This window comes from Anolis carolinensis, unplaced genomic scaffold (genome assembly GCF_035594765.1).
Source record: "Anolis carolinensis isolate JA03-04 unplaced genomic scaffold, rAnoCar3.1.pri scaffold_11, whole genome shotgun sequence".
Lineage (NCBI taxonomy): Eukaryota > Metazoa > Chordata > Lepidosauria > Squamata > Dactyloidae > Anolis > Anolis carolinensis.
In genome coordinates, this window is record NW_026943822.1 from 17,845,926 (window position 1) to 17,860,146 (window position 14,221).

Consider the following 14,221-nt stretch of genomic DNA (forward strand, 5'->3'; position numbering starts at 1 on the left):
TGTGGCAAAGTGGTGGTGGTATTGGTTAAAAATTGTTGTGTAATTTTTATTTGACGTTATTTGTATTTTTTAATTAATTTTATTGTAAGTTATCTTTTTATTTATTATATTTTATTATTGTATTGTATTAATTTTTAGTGTCTTAAATTATTTTTTAGTGTTTTTTATTATTATTTATTGGGTTGCTAGGAGACCAAGTTGGAGGAGCTTAGCTTTTTAACTGGCAGCAATTGGATAAAAGCAATTATTCCTCTCTCTCTAATTAGGACTTTATTTTTCTTTTCTTTTTGTTGTATCAACCTAGAGGCGTGGATGATGGGTTGTGTTGTCAAATTTCGAGGTTGGGGGGCCTGTAGTTTTGTTGTTTTGTGGGTCGCCGTGATGCCATCACTCTTTTATATATGTATATACAATATATTATATTATAAAACTGAGGGCGGGGGTCAGGCAAATGACCTCGGAGGGCCGCATCCGGCCCCCGGGCCTTAGTTTGGGGACCCCTGCTATTGAGTATTCAGTGTGTAATGCTACAATAATATTGGCTGGTGACCTTTCTTAGCCAGCCATAGCCTTGCTGTTGCCTACCAATGGTTCATGCCTAGCAAGGGCAACCCTATCATAGGGCTTTCTTGGCAAGACTGATTTCAGAGGAGGTTTATGATTGACTTCTTCTGAGAAGGTATTTTACCCAAGATCTCCTGTTAGATTCCCATGGCTGAGCATGAATGAAGGTGAACCTTGGCCTTCCAAAGTCCTTGTCCATAGGTGAGCAGAGAGCCTCTTAAGGCCCCAAAGAATTGAGCAAGATGAGAGCAAGATGATCCAAGTTATTCCAAAATGACCTCAAGAAGGTGAGGAGGACACTTCTGCCATGTTTGGACTCTCGTAGGTTAAAAATGTCTTTCCGGGATTTGGAAGCTCCCTCTGAAGAATAAGATGCCTACTGTTATCATCCAAACCCATAGTTGTGAAGGATACGAAATGGATAACAAATTACAGAATACGCAGTCCAGAAAAGTTCCTTTTAAGAGTACCGTATATACTCGAGTATAAGCCGACCCGAATATAAGCCGAGGCACCTAATTTTATCACAAAAAAACTGGGATAACTTATTGACTCGAGTATAAGCCGAGGGTGGGAAATGCAGCAGTTACAGGTAAATTTCAAAATAAAAGTAGATACCAATAAAATGTCATTAATCGAGGCATCAGTAGGTTAAATGTTTTTGAATATTTACCGTATTTCAAAGAAAAGCAATAAACTAGCTCTGTAAGTGGAAAAGTAGGGGCAACGAAAACAATATGGTATCAACAATAACCTAATAATAATAATAATAATAAATAAAAACTTCATTTGGATCCCACCCTATCTCCCCATGAGGACTCAGGCCGGCTTCCAACATAGTAACAGGCAAACATTCAATGCTTATATAAACAATGCAGAGCTAGATGTAGATCTATAATTATAGATACTAATTTCACATATGCATTTCCCCCTGAAAGGTTTGCAAATCCCTCTGTGTGTGTGTGCATTTGCCCTACAATATTTGCAAGCCCTATATCTATCTAGACATGTCTATATATATTTGTGTATTCATTTTCCCCCTGTAATATTTGCAAGCCCTATATATAGGTAGGTAAGAATATATTCATATCTATCCAGACATCTCTCTTTATATAGATACTAGCTGTGCCCGGCTACGCGTTGCTGTGGCTTATGGGAATGCTTTGTGGAATAGCAGTGAATAGCCTTGCAGCCTCAAAGCCTGGCCATTTTCTTCTTATGGGAATCCTTGTTTGATGAGCTGGAATACAAAGGAATAGACTTGCTGCTTGGCAGGCTGGATTATATGGCAGTGTGGAGTCAAGATAATCCAGTTCAAAGCAGATAATATAAGATTCTAAATGGGTTATATAGCTGTGTGGAAAGGCCTTGAGTCTACACTGCCATATAATCTAGTGCAAATTAGATAATCTGTGGAAGAAGCCTGAGACCTAACTGTGCCTGTCCCCTGGGCTGAGTGGGTTGCTAGGAGACCAAGTGGGCAGAGATTAGCCCTCTAAACTGGCAGCAATTGGATAAAAGCAATTATTGCTCTCCCTCTAATTAGGACTTTATTTTTCTTTTCTTTTTGCTGTATCAACCTAGTGGCATGGATGATGGGTTGTGTCGTCAAATTTCGAGGTTGGGGGGCCTGTAGTTTTGTTGTTTTGTTGGTCACCGTGATGCCATCACTCATTTATATAGATAGATTTGCAGAGCCTTGCAAACATATGAGGGTAAATTCATATATAAAAATAATGTATATGTATGGCTACAGATACACAGGTACATGGCTCTATATGTATAAAGGATTTGCAAAGACCTGCAAACATATGAGGGGAAATTCATACATAAAATTAATGTATATAGATAGATACACATATAAAGGTACATTGAGATTGCAAAAGCTTGCAAGGGGTTAATTATTTTCGTTGCTACTTCATAACTAGCATTTTGCTGATATGCAGAATGTATTTTCATTCACTGGACCAAACTTGGCACAAATACCTGATATGTCCAAATTTGAATACTGGTAGTGTTGGAGGGGGGAATTATTTTGTCATTTGGGAGTTGTAGTTGCTGGGATTTATAGTTCACCTACAATCAAAGAGCATTCTGAGCTTCACCGACGATGGAATTGAACCAAACTTGGCACACAAAACTCACAAGACTATCAAGAAATACTGGAAGGGTTTGGTAGAATTGGCCTTGAGTTTTGGAGTTGTAGTTCCCCTACGTCCAGAGAGCACTGTGGACTCAAACAATGATGGATCTGGATCAAACTTGGCACAAATACTCAACATACCCAAATGTGAACACTGGTGGAGTTTGGGGAAAATAGACTTTGGCATTTGGGAGTTGTAGTTGCTGAGATTTATAGTTCACCTACAATCAAAGAGCAATTCTAAACTTCACCGACAATGGAATTGAACCAAACTTGGCACATAATACTTCCAAGACTAACAAGAAATACTGGAAGGGTTTGGTAGAATTGGCCTTGAGTTTTGGAGTTGTAGTTCGCCTACGTCCAGAGAGCACTGTAGACTCAAACAATGATGGATCTGGATCAAACGTGGCATGGATATTCAACATACCCAAATGTGAACACTGGTGGGGTTTGCGGGAAATAGACCTTGGCATTTGGGAGTTGTAGTTGCTGGGATTTATAGTTCACCTACAATCAAAGAGCATTCTGAACTTCACTGATGATGGAATTGAGCCAAACTTGGCACACTGAACTCCCAAGACTAAAAAGAAATACTGGAAGAGTTTGGTGGAACTGGCCTTGAGTTTTGGAGTTGTAGTTCACCTACGTTCAAAGAGCACTGTGGACTCAAACAATGATGGATCTGGATCAAACTTGGCACAAATACTCAATATGCCCAAATGTGAACACTGGTGGGGTTTGGGGAAAATAGACCTTGGCATTTGGGAGTTGTAGTTGCTGGGATTTATAATTCACCTATAATCAAAGAGCATTCTGAATTTAACCGACGATTGAATTGAATCAAACTTGGCACACAAATCTCCCAAGACCAACAAGAAATATTTGAAGGGTTTGGTGTGAATTGGCCTTGAGTTTTGGAGTTGTAGTTCACCTATGTCCAGAGAGCACTGTGGACTCAAACAATGATGGATCTGGATCAAACGTGGCACAAATACTCAACATACCCAAATGTGAACACTGGTGGGGTTTGGGGAAAATAGACCTTGGCATTTGTAGTTGTAGTTGCTGGGATTTATAGTTCGCCTACTATCAAAGATCCCCTTGAACCGTACCAACGATAGAATTGGGCCAAACTTTGACAACACAATGTAAGGGAAATTTTCCATTTGGCATTGTGTAAACAGTATGTTTATAACAACAAGAACAACAACAACTGCTGGAGATGAATGGGTAGCTTTGAGCGCGAACTTCCGATTCAGGTCAGGCGATTTCTTTGCCGAAATGGCAAATTACCCTGGCGAGAAAACTTCCCGCATCTGTCCTTGTGTGAACAGAAAAGAGAAGGTTGCTCTCGGGACTACAAATAAATTTATGTAACCCAGTTTAAAGCTCTCACACAATGTTCTGGGCTAAGAGGATTTCTCTACTTAACGTGCGAGATGAAAATACTTTTTTCCTCCTCCCCTTCTTGAAGGTCAGGTAAAGTGAGCAGATAGATCTCTGGAAAAGACCCAAAAACATTGCTTTTGGGGGAGAAGGAGGCAGTTCGGGGTGATGTGGGGAAGGGGCTTGGCAAGCCCTCCAAGGCTTACGTAAGCAGAAAGCTTTATTTCAGCAAAGGCTATGTTCACTCTGCGGGGAGAAAAAGGGGGGAGAATGAAATATCAGAGCCAAGTGAGCAAAAATGAGGCTTTTTTGGCTGCAAATCTCATGCTATCCACGGAACTGAACAGAAAGAAAACAGAAAAAAGCACATGCCATAAGAACATGATAAGCATGGAAATGGTCCATCACTTTTAGCAGGCTTGGCTGGAGATATTTGGCTTCCTGAGGTCAAGGGGAAGATAAAACCACTTCTTTAAAATGTATGGCATATTCATTGACTCACAATATAACTCACAACCTCTGCCATAGGTGTGGGCGAAATGTTAGGAGAGAATGCTTCTGGAACATGGCCATACAGCCCGGAAAACGCTCAACAACCCTATTCTTTGACTGTCCTGATTTGGTGAAGATCGTCCCGATTAATCCTCTGCCATCCCAGTTCTTCAACTGCTTTAAAAAATGTCCCAGACTGGATCTATACTGCCATAAACAGTAGAGTCTCACTTATCCAACACTCGCTTATCCAAGGTTCTGGATTATCCAATGCATTTTTGTAGTCAATGTTTTCAATACATTTTGATATTTTGGTGCTAAATTCGTAAATACAGTAATTACTACATAACATTACTGCGTATTGAACTACTTTTTCTGTAAAATTTGTTGTATAACATGATGTTTTGATGCTTAATTTGTAAAATCATAACCTAATTTGATGTTTAATAGGCTTCTCCTTAATCTCTCCTTATTATCCAACATATTCGCTTATCCAACGTTCTGCAGGCCCATTTACGTTGGATAAGTGAGACTCTACTGTACAAAAAAACACACAAATAACAATTCGTCTCTCCTCCGAGGTCATGTGGCCAGCACGGCTGCATGGAGCGCCGTTACCTTCCTACCAAAGCTGTACCTATTGATCTACTCACATTTTTGCATGCTAGGTTGTCAGAACCTCTTTCCTCCTTTGCCCTCGACTCACTTCAGTTGCTTCAAAGTGGGAAAGAGGTTTGGACTCAATTAATTCATCAGAAAATGCTGGAAAAAGGGTCTTACACTGGGAGCCCGCAGTGGCGCAGCATGTTAAAGCACTGAGCTGCTGAACTTGCGGGATGAAAGGTGGTCGCAGGTCCGAATCCGGAGAGCAGAGTGAGCGCCCAATGTTAGCCCCAGCTTCTGCCAACCTAGCAGTTGGAAAGCTTTCAAAAATGTGAGTAGATCAATAGGTACCACTCCGGCAGGAAGGTAATGGCGCTCCATGCGGTCATGCTGGCCACATGACCTTGGAGGTGTCTATGGACAACGCCGGCTCTTCGGCTTAGAAATGGAGATGAGCACCAACCCACAGTCGGACACAACTGGACTTAATGTCAGGGACTTGAAGTGTATCAAGAGACAAATTCTTCCCAACTCTGCTTTATAAATACCATCTTATGCTCAGTCATGTCAGGTGTTTGACCTGGTTAATCTTACATTATTGCAACTATAAACCAGTTGTCAAAGAAGAATTACCTCCTTTGCCTGCATCCTTGAAAGAAGAGGAAATTTCCATTCCCTGTTTGCCATCATATCAGATTACAATCCTCACTGGAGCTTTTTTTAATTTGAATTACTCCCTGTAACAGATGAGGGATTTCAAAAAAAACAGAATTGCTGATTTACAGCTCAGGCTTCATTTAGATTGTGCCGATAAGTGCCGATGTTGGCTCGGGAGACAAAACGCTTTAAGAAAGCAAAATGTGGATTTTGACCCGAAACGAGTTCAATGTTCTTACCTGGAATTACACCAAGCAAAGTCGTAACCATGCTGGTTTATTTTCAAAGGATCGCCCCGGTTAAACTTGACCAAGTTTAACTCTTAAACAGTGGAAGGAAAAGTTTGCCAAGGGAGCAATGACCAAGTCAAGGGCATCCAATAGTGAACCAACCACGTTCTAACCTGCTGAACACTTTTCCTGTTCTAGAAGATCTCCTAAACTTTCAAATGATCCTAAGTAAAACTATTAAAAAGTGATTAAATCGTACAGTACCAAGTATTTGAAACCATACGAAAAAAGAGATGCCACCTAAATAATATTAGGAAGACTTGGACTTTCTTTGGAGAGCGATGGACTCTCCATCTTTGGAGATCTTTAGACTGCATGGGTATCTTGCAGGAGTGCTTTAATTGTGTATTCCTGCCGAGCAGAAGGGGATTGGACTACTGTATATACTCGAGTATAAGCCTAGTTTTTCAGCCCTTTTTTTAAGACTGAAAAAGCCCCGCTCAGCTTATACTCAGGTGAGGGTTTTGGTTGGCTTATATTTGGGTCAGCTTATACTCGAGAATATATGGTACATTTATTATTTTTCTCTATTATTGGTATTATTACATTTATTATTTTTCTCTATTATTGTTGCTACTATTACATTTATTTTACTCTATTTTTTATTATTAATAATACATTTAATATTTCACTCTGATCTTATTATAATTGTATGACACAGCAAACAAGATAGATATGCTGGATTTCGTATCACAAAATCACAAGTCGAACACTTCCCAAGTGTCTAGGACTGTGTGATGTATTTTCGGATGATGTGTGCAGATCCCAGTCGGGTGGCCTTTTGCAGTTGGCAGATTGTAATTTTGTCAATGTCTATTGTTTCCAAATGCCGGCTGAGATCTTTTGGCACGGCACCCAGTGTGCCGATCACCACTGGGACCACCTGCACTGGTTTGTGCCAGAGTTTTCCAGTTCAATCTTGAGGTCCTGATAGCGGCTGAGTTTTTCCTGTTGTTTTTCATCAATGCGACTGTCACCTGGGATGGCGACATCAATGATCCAAACCTTTATTATTATTATTATTTTATGACACAGCAAACAAGATAGATTTCGTATCAGAAAATCACAAGTCGAACACTTCCCGAAGTGTTCCCGAACACTGGGCCGAAGTTTGCCCATGCCTGGTGTAGACGCAACCCTAAGACTAACACAACATGGTAATTCGTCCTGGGCTTTTCTGATGGCATATTTTGTCCCGGCAGTTTATTTCCATCCCAGATGCAAAGACAGCATTTCCTCCCAGGCTTAGGCTGACTTACTCGCGTTTGAAAGTGAAATTGATGCCTGGATTCCTTAGGTAACTAAATCCTTCATCGCCTTTTTTCCCCTCCATACCTCCTTCAAATAGCAAGGAGCAAATATGTTTACATACTAAAGCAACAGCATCCGCCTGCTGAAATGGAATATCTGCAGAAGAAAATGAGGCGTAATTACCCCAAAGAGGGCTTTTATTCCAGAAACTGTAACAACTGCCCTTAGTTATGATTTCAATGGTATAACTTTAATAGTAATTCAACTGTACAGTAGAGTCTCACTTATCCAAGCTAAACGGGCCGGCAGAAGCTTGGATAAGCGAATATCTTGGATAATAAGGAGAGATTAAGGAAAAGCCTATTAAACATCAAATTAGGTTATGATTTTACAAATTAAGCACCAAAACATCATGTTATACAACAGTTGGCAGATCGTAATTTTGTCAATGTCTATTGTTTCCAAATGCCGGCTGAGATCTTTTGGCACGGCACCCAATGTGCCCATCACCACCGGGACCACCTGCACTGGTTTCTGCCAGAGACTTTGCAGTTCAATCTTGAGGTCCTGATAGCGGCTGAGTTTTTCCTGTTGTTTTTCGTCAATGCGACTGTCACCTGTCAATTATTATTATTTATTATTATTATTATAAAACAAACCGCTGCAGCTTTCTTGTCTTGTCTGATTATCTTCACTGATAACCTTTGTCATCTTCAGTACACTATGGTGTTGTCTTGACACATATGTCCATATTTCATATTGAAATGTTGGAGGACATGCTACCTTACAGGGTCATTGTGAAGATAACATAGGGGAAAGCACGTCCTCAGGTCTGTTTTGAGATATGGGTAAGGATAGTTTTGTTCACCTTTCCCTAAAGGGGAGAATGGGACGTTGGCAAAGCTCTCTGTTATTTTTGAGAAAAGATGGGGCACAAGCCTTGAGAATTAGGAAGAAGCGCTTCCTCCAGATCCTACATTATTATTATTATTGTTATTATTATTATTATTATTATTATTATTATTATTATTATTATTATTATTATACATTATTATTATTTTATTATGACACAGCAAACAAGATAGATATGCTGGATTTCATATCACAAAATCACAAATCGAACACTTCCCAAGCGTCTAGGACTGTGTGATGTATTTTCGGATGATGCACGCAGATCCCAGCAGGGTGGCCTTTTGAAGTTGGCAGATCGTAATTTTGTCAATGTCTATTGTTTCCAAATGCTGGCTGAGATCTTTTGGCACGGCACCCAGTGTGCCCATCACCACTGGGACCACCTGTACTGGTTTCTGCCAGAGTCTTTGAAGTTCAGTCTTGAGGTCCTGGTAGCGGCTGAGTTTTTCCTGTTGTTTTTCATCAATGCGACTGTCACCTGGGATGGCGACATCAATGATCCAAACCTTTTTCTTTTCCACAACTGTGATGTCTGGTGTGTTGTGTTCCAGAACTTTGTCAGTCTGGATTCGGAAGTCCCACAGTATCTTTGCGTGCTCATTTTCCAATACTTTTGCAGGTTTGTGATCCCACCAGTTCTTTGCTGCTGGGAGGTGGTACTTGAAGCATACGTTCCAGTGGATCATTTGGGCCACATAGTTGTGCCTCTGTTTGTAGTCTGTCTGCAATTTTCTTACAGCAGCTGAGGAGATGATCAATGGTTTCGTCGGTTTCCTTGCACAGTCTGCATTTTGGGTCATCAGCTGATTTTTCAATCTTGGCCTTGATTGCCTTTGTTCTGATGTCTTGCTCCTGGGCTGCAAGGATCAGGCCTTCTGTCTCCTTCTTCAGGGTCCCATTCGTGAGCCAGAGCCAGGTCTTCTCCTTATCAGCTTTTCCTTCAATTTTGTCAAGGAACTTTCTATGCAATGTTTTGTTGTGCCAGCTGTCAGCTCTAGTTTGTAGTGTGGCTTTCTTGTACTGGTTTTTTGTCTGCTGTGCTTTGAGGAGTTTCTGATTTTTGACTTCAATCAAAGCAGGTTCTTCACTTTGCTTCACATATTCTGCCAGGGCATGTTCTTCTTCTTTGACTGCTTGTTTTACTTGTAAGAGTAAATTTTACTTGTAAAAGTAAAGAATATTATTATTATTATTATTATTATTATTATTATTATTATTATTATTATTACATGCGCCAGCTGAGACTTGCATGCTCCCTTCCCGCCGTGACCTCAGCTGCACCACAAGCGCCGACTTACCTTGGAACATAATGGATTCAAATGAAATTCTAATCATGAGTTCAGTTCTGTTGAAGAGCCACAGCAAAACAGCCGTCCTTCTTGGCAAAGCGCGCCGCCTAAATATTTTCATGAGCTCTCCATTACCGAATGATGAAAGGTTTGTTTTAATGGGCGAAGTTAATTGCAGATATCTCACCCTGTTTGTGCCAAAAAAGCAGAGCCTCACACGCAGGGGCAGAAGGATGCTTCATTAGGAGCTTATTGTATGGAATACACAATTTTGTGTCTCACATTTTGTGTGCACATCCTTGGAAATCGCCATAACAGGGCTGATGCATGGAAAACCTGAACCGAAGGAACTGCAACAGAGAGTTTATCCTGCTAAAGATCAAATGGCTCAAGTGATGTTTGGTCTCTTCTAGTTCTCAAAACTCATTTATAGCAGAACCTGTCCTACTCTTAATTTTTTTTTGTAAATAAAATAAAAGGAGTGATCAAATACAGTCAGGAAAGCTCCTGGGTTTAAGATGTGGATTATTTTGCTCCCGATAGACATTCAGGGGCCAACAAACATCTGTGGACAATGTTGTCGAAGGCTTTCATGGCCGGAATCACTGGGTTGCTGTGAGTTTTCCGGGCTGTATGGCCATGTTCCAGAAGCATTCGCTCCAGAATGTCAGTGGACAGCAAAAGAGAATGTAAAGACTTATGTAAACACTGCAAATTTGGAAGTCCTGGCCCTTGAGTGTTGGAGCAGGAGACCAGCTATTACCAATAATGCTATGGATTTTGGAGAGGCACGAATGAAGGGCAAAAAAGAGAGGAACGTGCCGAGAGAAAGGTGTCTTTTCGAGGCCGTCTTCCATTTGGAAATATATGTTCTCACTATGAACGATCTTGCGGATTCGTAATAGGTCTCCACAGTCACTTATGGACCCACCACCAAGACTTTACCTTTGGAAGACAATCAGATTCGCTAGGATGGGTTTCCCAATAGGTTTCCATAGCTGTGCAGAGATTTCCCAACCAGTATAGCCATGGCTCCGGTTTAGTGTCTATTGCATTTCTTAGAATCTCACAGGTTTATTTATTTATCCAGAAGTGAATTGAGGATACAAGCTGTAATATATTTGAAAACAAAAACAAAGCTTTAAAAACTTGGCATTATACTAAATGTCCTTTGACCAGTAGCTGGCCTCTTGGAGTGCCTTTGGTGTCGCTGTAAGAAGGTCCTCCATTGTGCATGTGGTGGGGCTCAAACTGCATTGTAATAGGTGGTCTGTGGTTTGCTCTTCTCCACACTTGCATGCCGTGGACTCCACTTTGTAACCCAATTTCTTAAGGTTGTCTCTGCATCTTGTGATGTCAAAGCGCAGTCCGTTCAGCGCCTTCCAAGTTGCCCAGTCTTCTGTGTGCCCAGGAGAGAGTCTCTCTTCTGGTGTCAGCTACTGGTTGAGATTCTAGTTTTAGCCTGCCACATTTGGACTCTCGCTTACTGAGGTGTTCCTGCAAGAATCTCTGTAGATCTTAGAAATCTATATCTTGATTTCAGGCGTTGGCGTGCTGGCTGATACAAACTTGGGAAGTGGTTATAGTAAAGGTAAAGGTTTCCCCTGACATTAAGTCTAGTCGTGTGCAACTCCGAGGGTTGGTGCTCATCTCCGTTTATAAGCCAAAGAGCTGGCATTGTCCCTAGACACCTCCAAGGTCATCTGGTGAGGCCCTGCTCTCGGTCCCACCTGTCTCGCAAGTGCGGCTGGTGGGAAAAAGGGGCAGGGCCTTTTCGGTGGTGGCTCCCCAGCTGTGGAACACCCTCTCCAGAGATATATGACAAACCCCAACCATTTTATTTATTTATTTATTTATTTATTTCCAACATTTATATCCCGCCCTTCTCACCCGAAGGGACTCAGGGCGGCGTACAAAATTGGCAACAATTCAATGCCTACACATAATTAAAACGACAATGAAAATCCAATTAAAACAATATAAAAAATATAAAACATATGATTAAAATCCATTCATCCCAAATCCTCGTGCTGTAGCCGTAAATCAGTCCAGGTCATCTTTATAATTTAATCTTCGAAAGCCTGGGCACATAGCCATGTTTTCAGGGCTTTTCTAAAACTCAAAAGGGTTGGAGCTTGCCGTATTTCTCTGGGGAGGGTGTTCCACAGCCGGGGAGCCACCACCGAGAAGGCCCGATAATCTTTTGAGCTTTAGAAGAGCACTAAAAACATAGCTGTGTGCTCAGGCCTTTAATGAATAAACGACAAAGACGACCTGGACTGATTTATGGATAAAGCATGAGGATCTTGGATGAAAGGATTTAACCATATGTCTTATATTTTATATTGTATTTAATTGTTCTTAATGGATTTTATATATCGTTATGATTTTAACTATGTTGTCGGCATCAAATTGTTGCCAATTGTGTAAGCCGCCCTGAGTCCCTCCGGGTGAGAAGGGCGGGATATAAATACTGGAAATAAATAAAAATAATAAAGGTCATGTGGCCACCATGACTGACCAGAGCGCTATTACCTTCCCGCATTAGCAGGACCTATTGATGTACTCACATTTGCATGCTTTCCAACTGCTAGGGTGGCAGAAGCTAGGGCTAACAGCGGGAGTTCACCCTGCTCCCCAGATTTGAACCACTGACCTTTCGGTCAGCAAGTTCAGCAGCTCAGCAGTTTAACTCACTGCACTGCCGGAGGCTCCATATACTGGTTATAGCGGGCCTTATATCTGAGAAGTGCTAAGAGTAGGGCATTACAAAGGAATTTGATTGCCGATAAATAGCAAATTCCACTGCGGAGAGGAATGGACCAAGGCAGATTCCTAAAAGGTCATGTGGCTGGCAGACCGGTCCTGGAAGGGAAAGCAGTGAAAGGAGCATCGGGTTCAGTAGATACACAGACAAGGCAGGAAAGTGGAAGATGTGACTCACGTGGAAAAACTGCATTTCAAGACCGAGGCTGACCATAGACTCGCCCTGGCAGTCTTAAAATCATGATGAAACTGATGTTTCAATAATTTTTTGAAAATATGTAATGCAATTTTATTTCCTACCCCGTTTCCTACCCCGACAATAAGACATCCCCTGAAAATAAGACCTAGTAGAGGTTTTGCTGAATTGCTAAATATAAGACCTCCCCCGAAAGTAAGACCTAGCAAAGTTTTTGTTTGGAAGCATGCCCGCCAAACAGAACACCAGAGCATGCAGGATCGGTAAATGTATGTACCATAGATTGTTGTACATGGAAATAATGGTAGCAACAAGAAATTCTTGATAGGATTCAGTTTGTCTGGTTATGCTGGTTTGAAATGACAACTACTGACAGTATATAATAATTGTTCATTTTTTTATTCAACAATAAATGTGAATTCTTCTTCATGGAAAAATAAGACATCCCCTGAAAATAAAACCTAGTGCATCTTTGGGAGCAAATTTTTTTTTTTTTTGGAAAAACAAGAACAAGTTTATTCAGGCACAAAGCTTAATGGTTACAATGATGTTTCTCACGAAGAGGTATTCTTAATAAGTTATAATTCCAGAATAAGATGAATCAACTCTCAAAAATATTACTTCTTTTACCTAAGGTAATTAAACTCTATTCCTCAGCCACTTCTATACCACAGTCACCCCTGTGATATGCTATCACAGATTCTCTGTTCCTTACTAGGACACAGATTATATCAAATAAGTCACCAAACTTATTTTAAACTGACTCAAAATGACCAATTGAGTCTCCCTGATCCCCTTAACCTAGGATCAGTCTTCCCTGTGCCTCATTAGAGCACAGACTGGCTCTCTTTTTTTTTTTAGTGCTTATTTCACATTTTATTATATTTTCGGGGAAACACGGTAGTAGCTTGGGTACCCGGAACACTGGGATGTCTGTGGTGGAGGAAGAATAGAAAATCCAAGAGCGGGTGTGTGTAAGTGGACACCTCAGTGACACATATATATACATAATTTTACTTTTATTATGTGTACAAATAGATATGTGTGTGTATATATGTGTGTGTGTGTATACCACAGGCATGGGCAAACTTGGGCCCTCTCCAGGTGTTTTGGACTTCAACTCCCACAATTCCTAACAGCCTATCGGCTGTTAGGAATTGTGGGAGTTGAAGTCCAAAACACCTGGAGAGGGCCCAAGTTTGCCCATGCCTGATATACCAGGTTTGGGCCCTCCAGGTGTTTTGGACTTCAACTCCCACAACTCCTACAGCTGTTAGGAATTGTGGGAGCTGAAGTCCAAAGATTATATATATATATATATATATATATATATATTCTAATGGAACATTACTTACATATTTGTGGTTCCTTTGAGGGTCCCTCAGAGGGCTTTGCCCGCCCTCCAGTGACGTCACTACCCTAGTGTCGGTTTTATTTTATTTTTTCAAATTCCAGGCCGGCTGCGCGCGCACCCTTTTCCGACTCAGGAAACCCCGCGCGCCCTTCCCTTCCCGCCTTGACCTCAACCGCCACGTTTGCCCCCTCCCCCCTCCTTCCTTCCCTCCCCTCGTCGAAGGAACGCTTTCATTGGTCAGCCCGCGCTCGGCTCCTCCCAGTGGGCGGGGCTTGCGCAGTCCCCGCCCCCCGCTCGCCTCTCGTCCTCTCTCTC

General features: G+C 41.4%; 1 protein-coding gene across 2 annotated transcripts in view; it reads left to right on the forward strand.

Annotated features, from left to right (window-relative positions):
* leo1 (LEO1 homolog, Paf1/RNA polymerase II complex component) overlaps positions 1-14,221 on the forward strand; it is a 113,580-nt gene that overhangs the window by 90,272 nt on the left and 9,087 nt on the right. Inside the window, exon 11 of one of the 2 annotated variants that reach the window (XM_062963447.1) lies at positions 10,403-13,023. The exons of the other annotated variant lie outside the window; for it this stretch is intronic. Within the exon in view, the coding sequence (XP_062819517.1) occupies positions 10,403-10,578 (176 nt within the window). The 3' untranslated portion in view covers positions 10,579-13,023. Of the gene's footprint in view, positions 1-10,402; positions 13,024-14,221 lie in introns of those variants that run through there. 2 annotated transcript variants of the gene reach the window in all.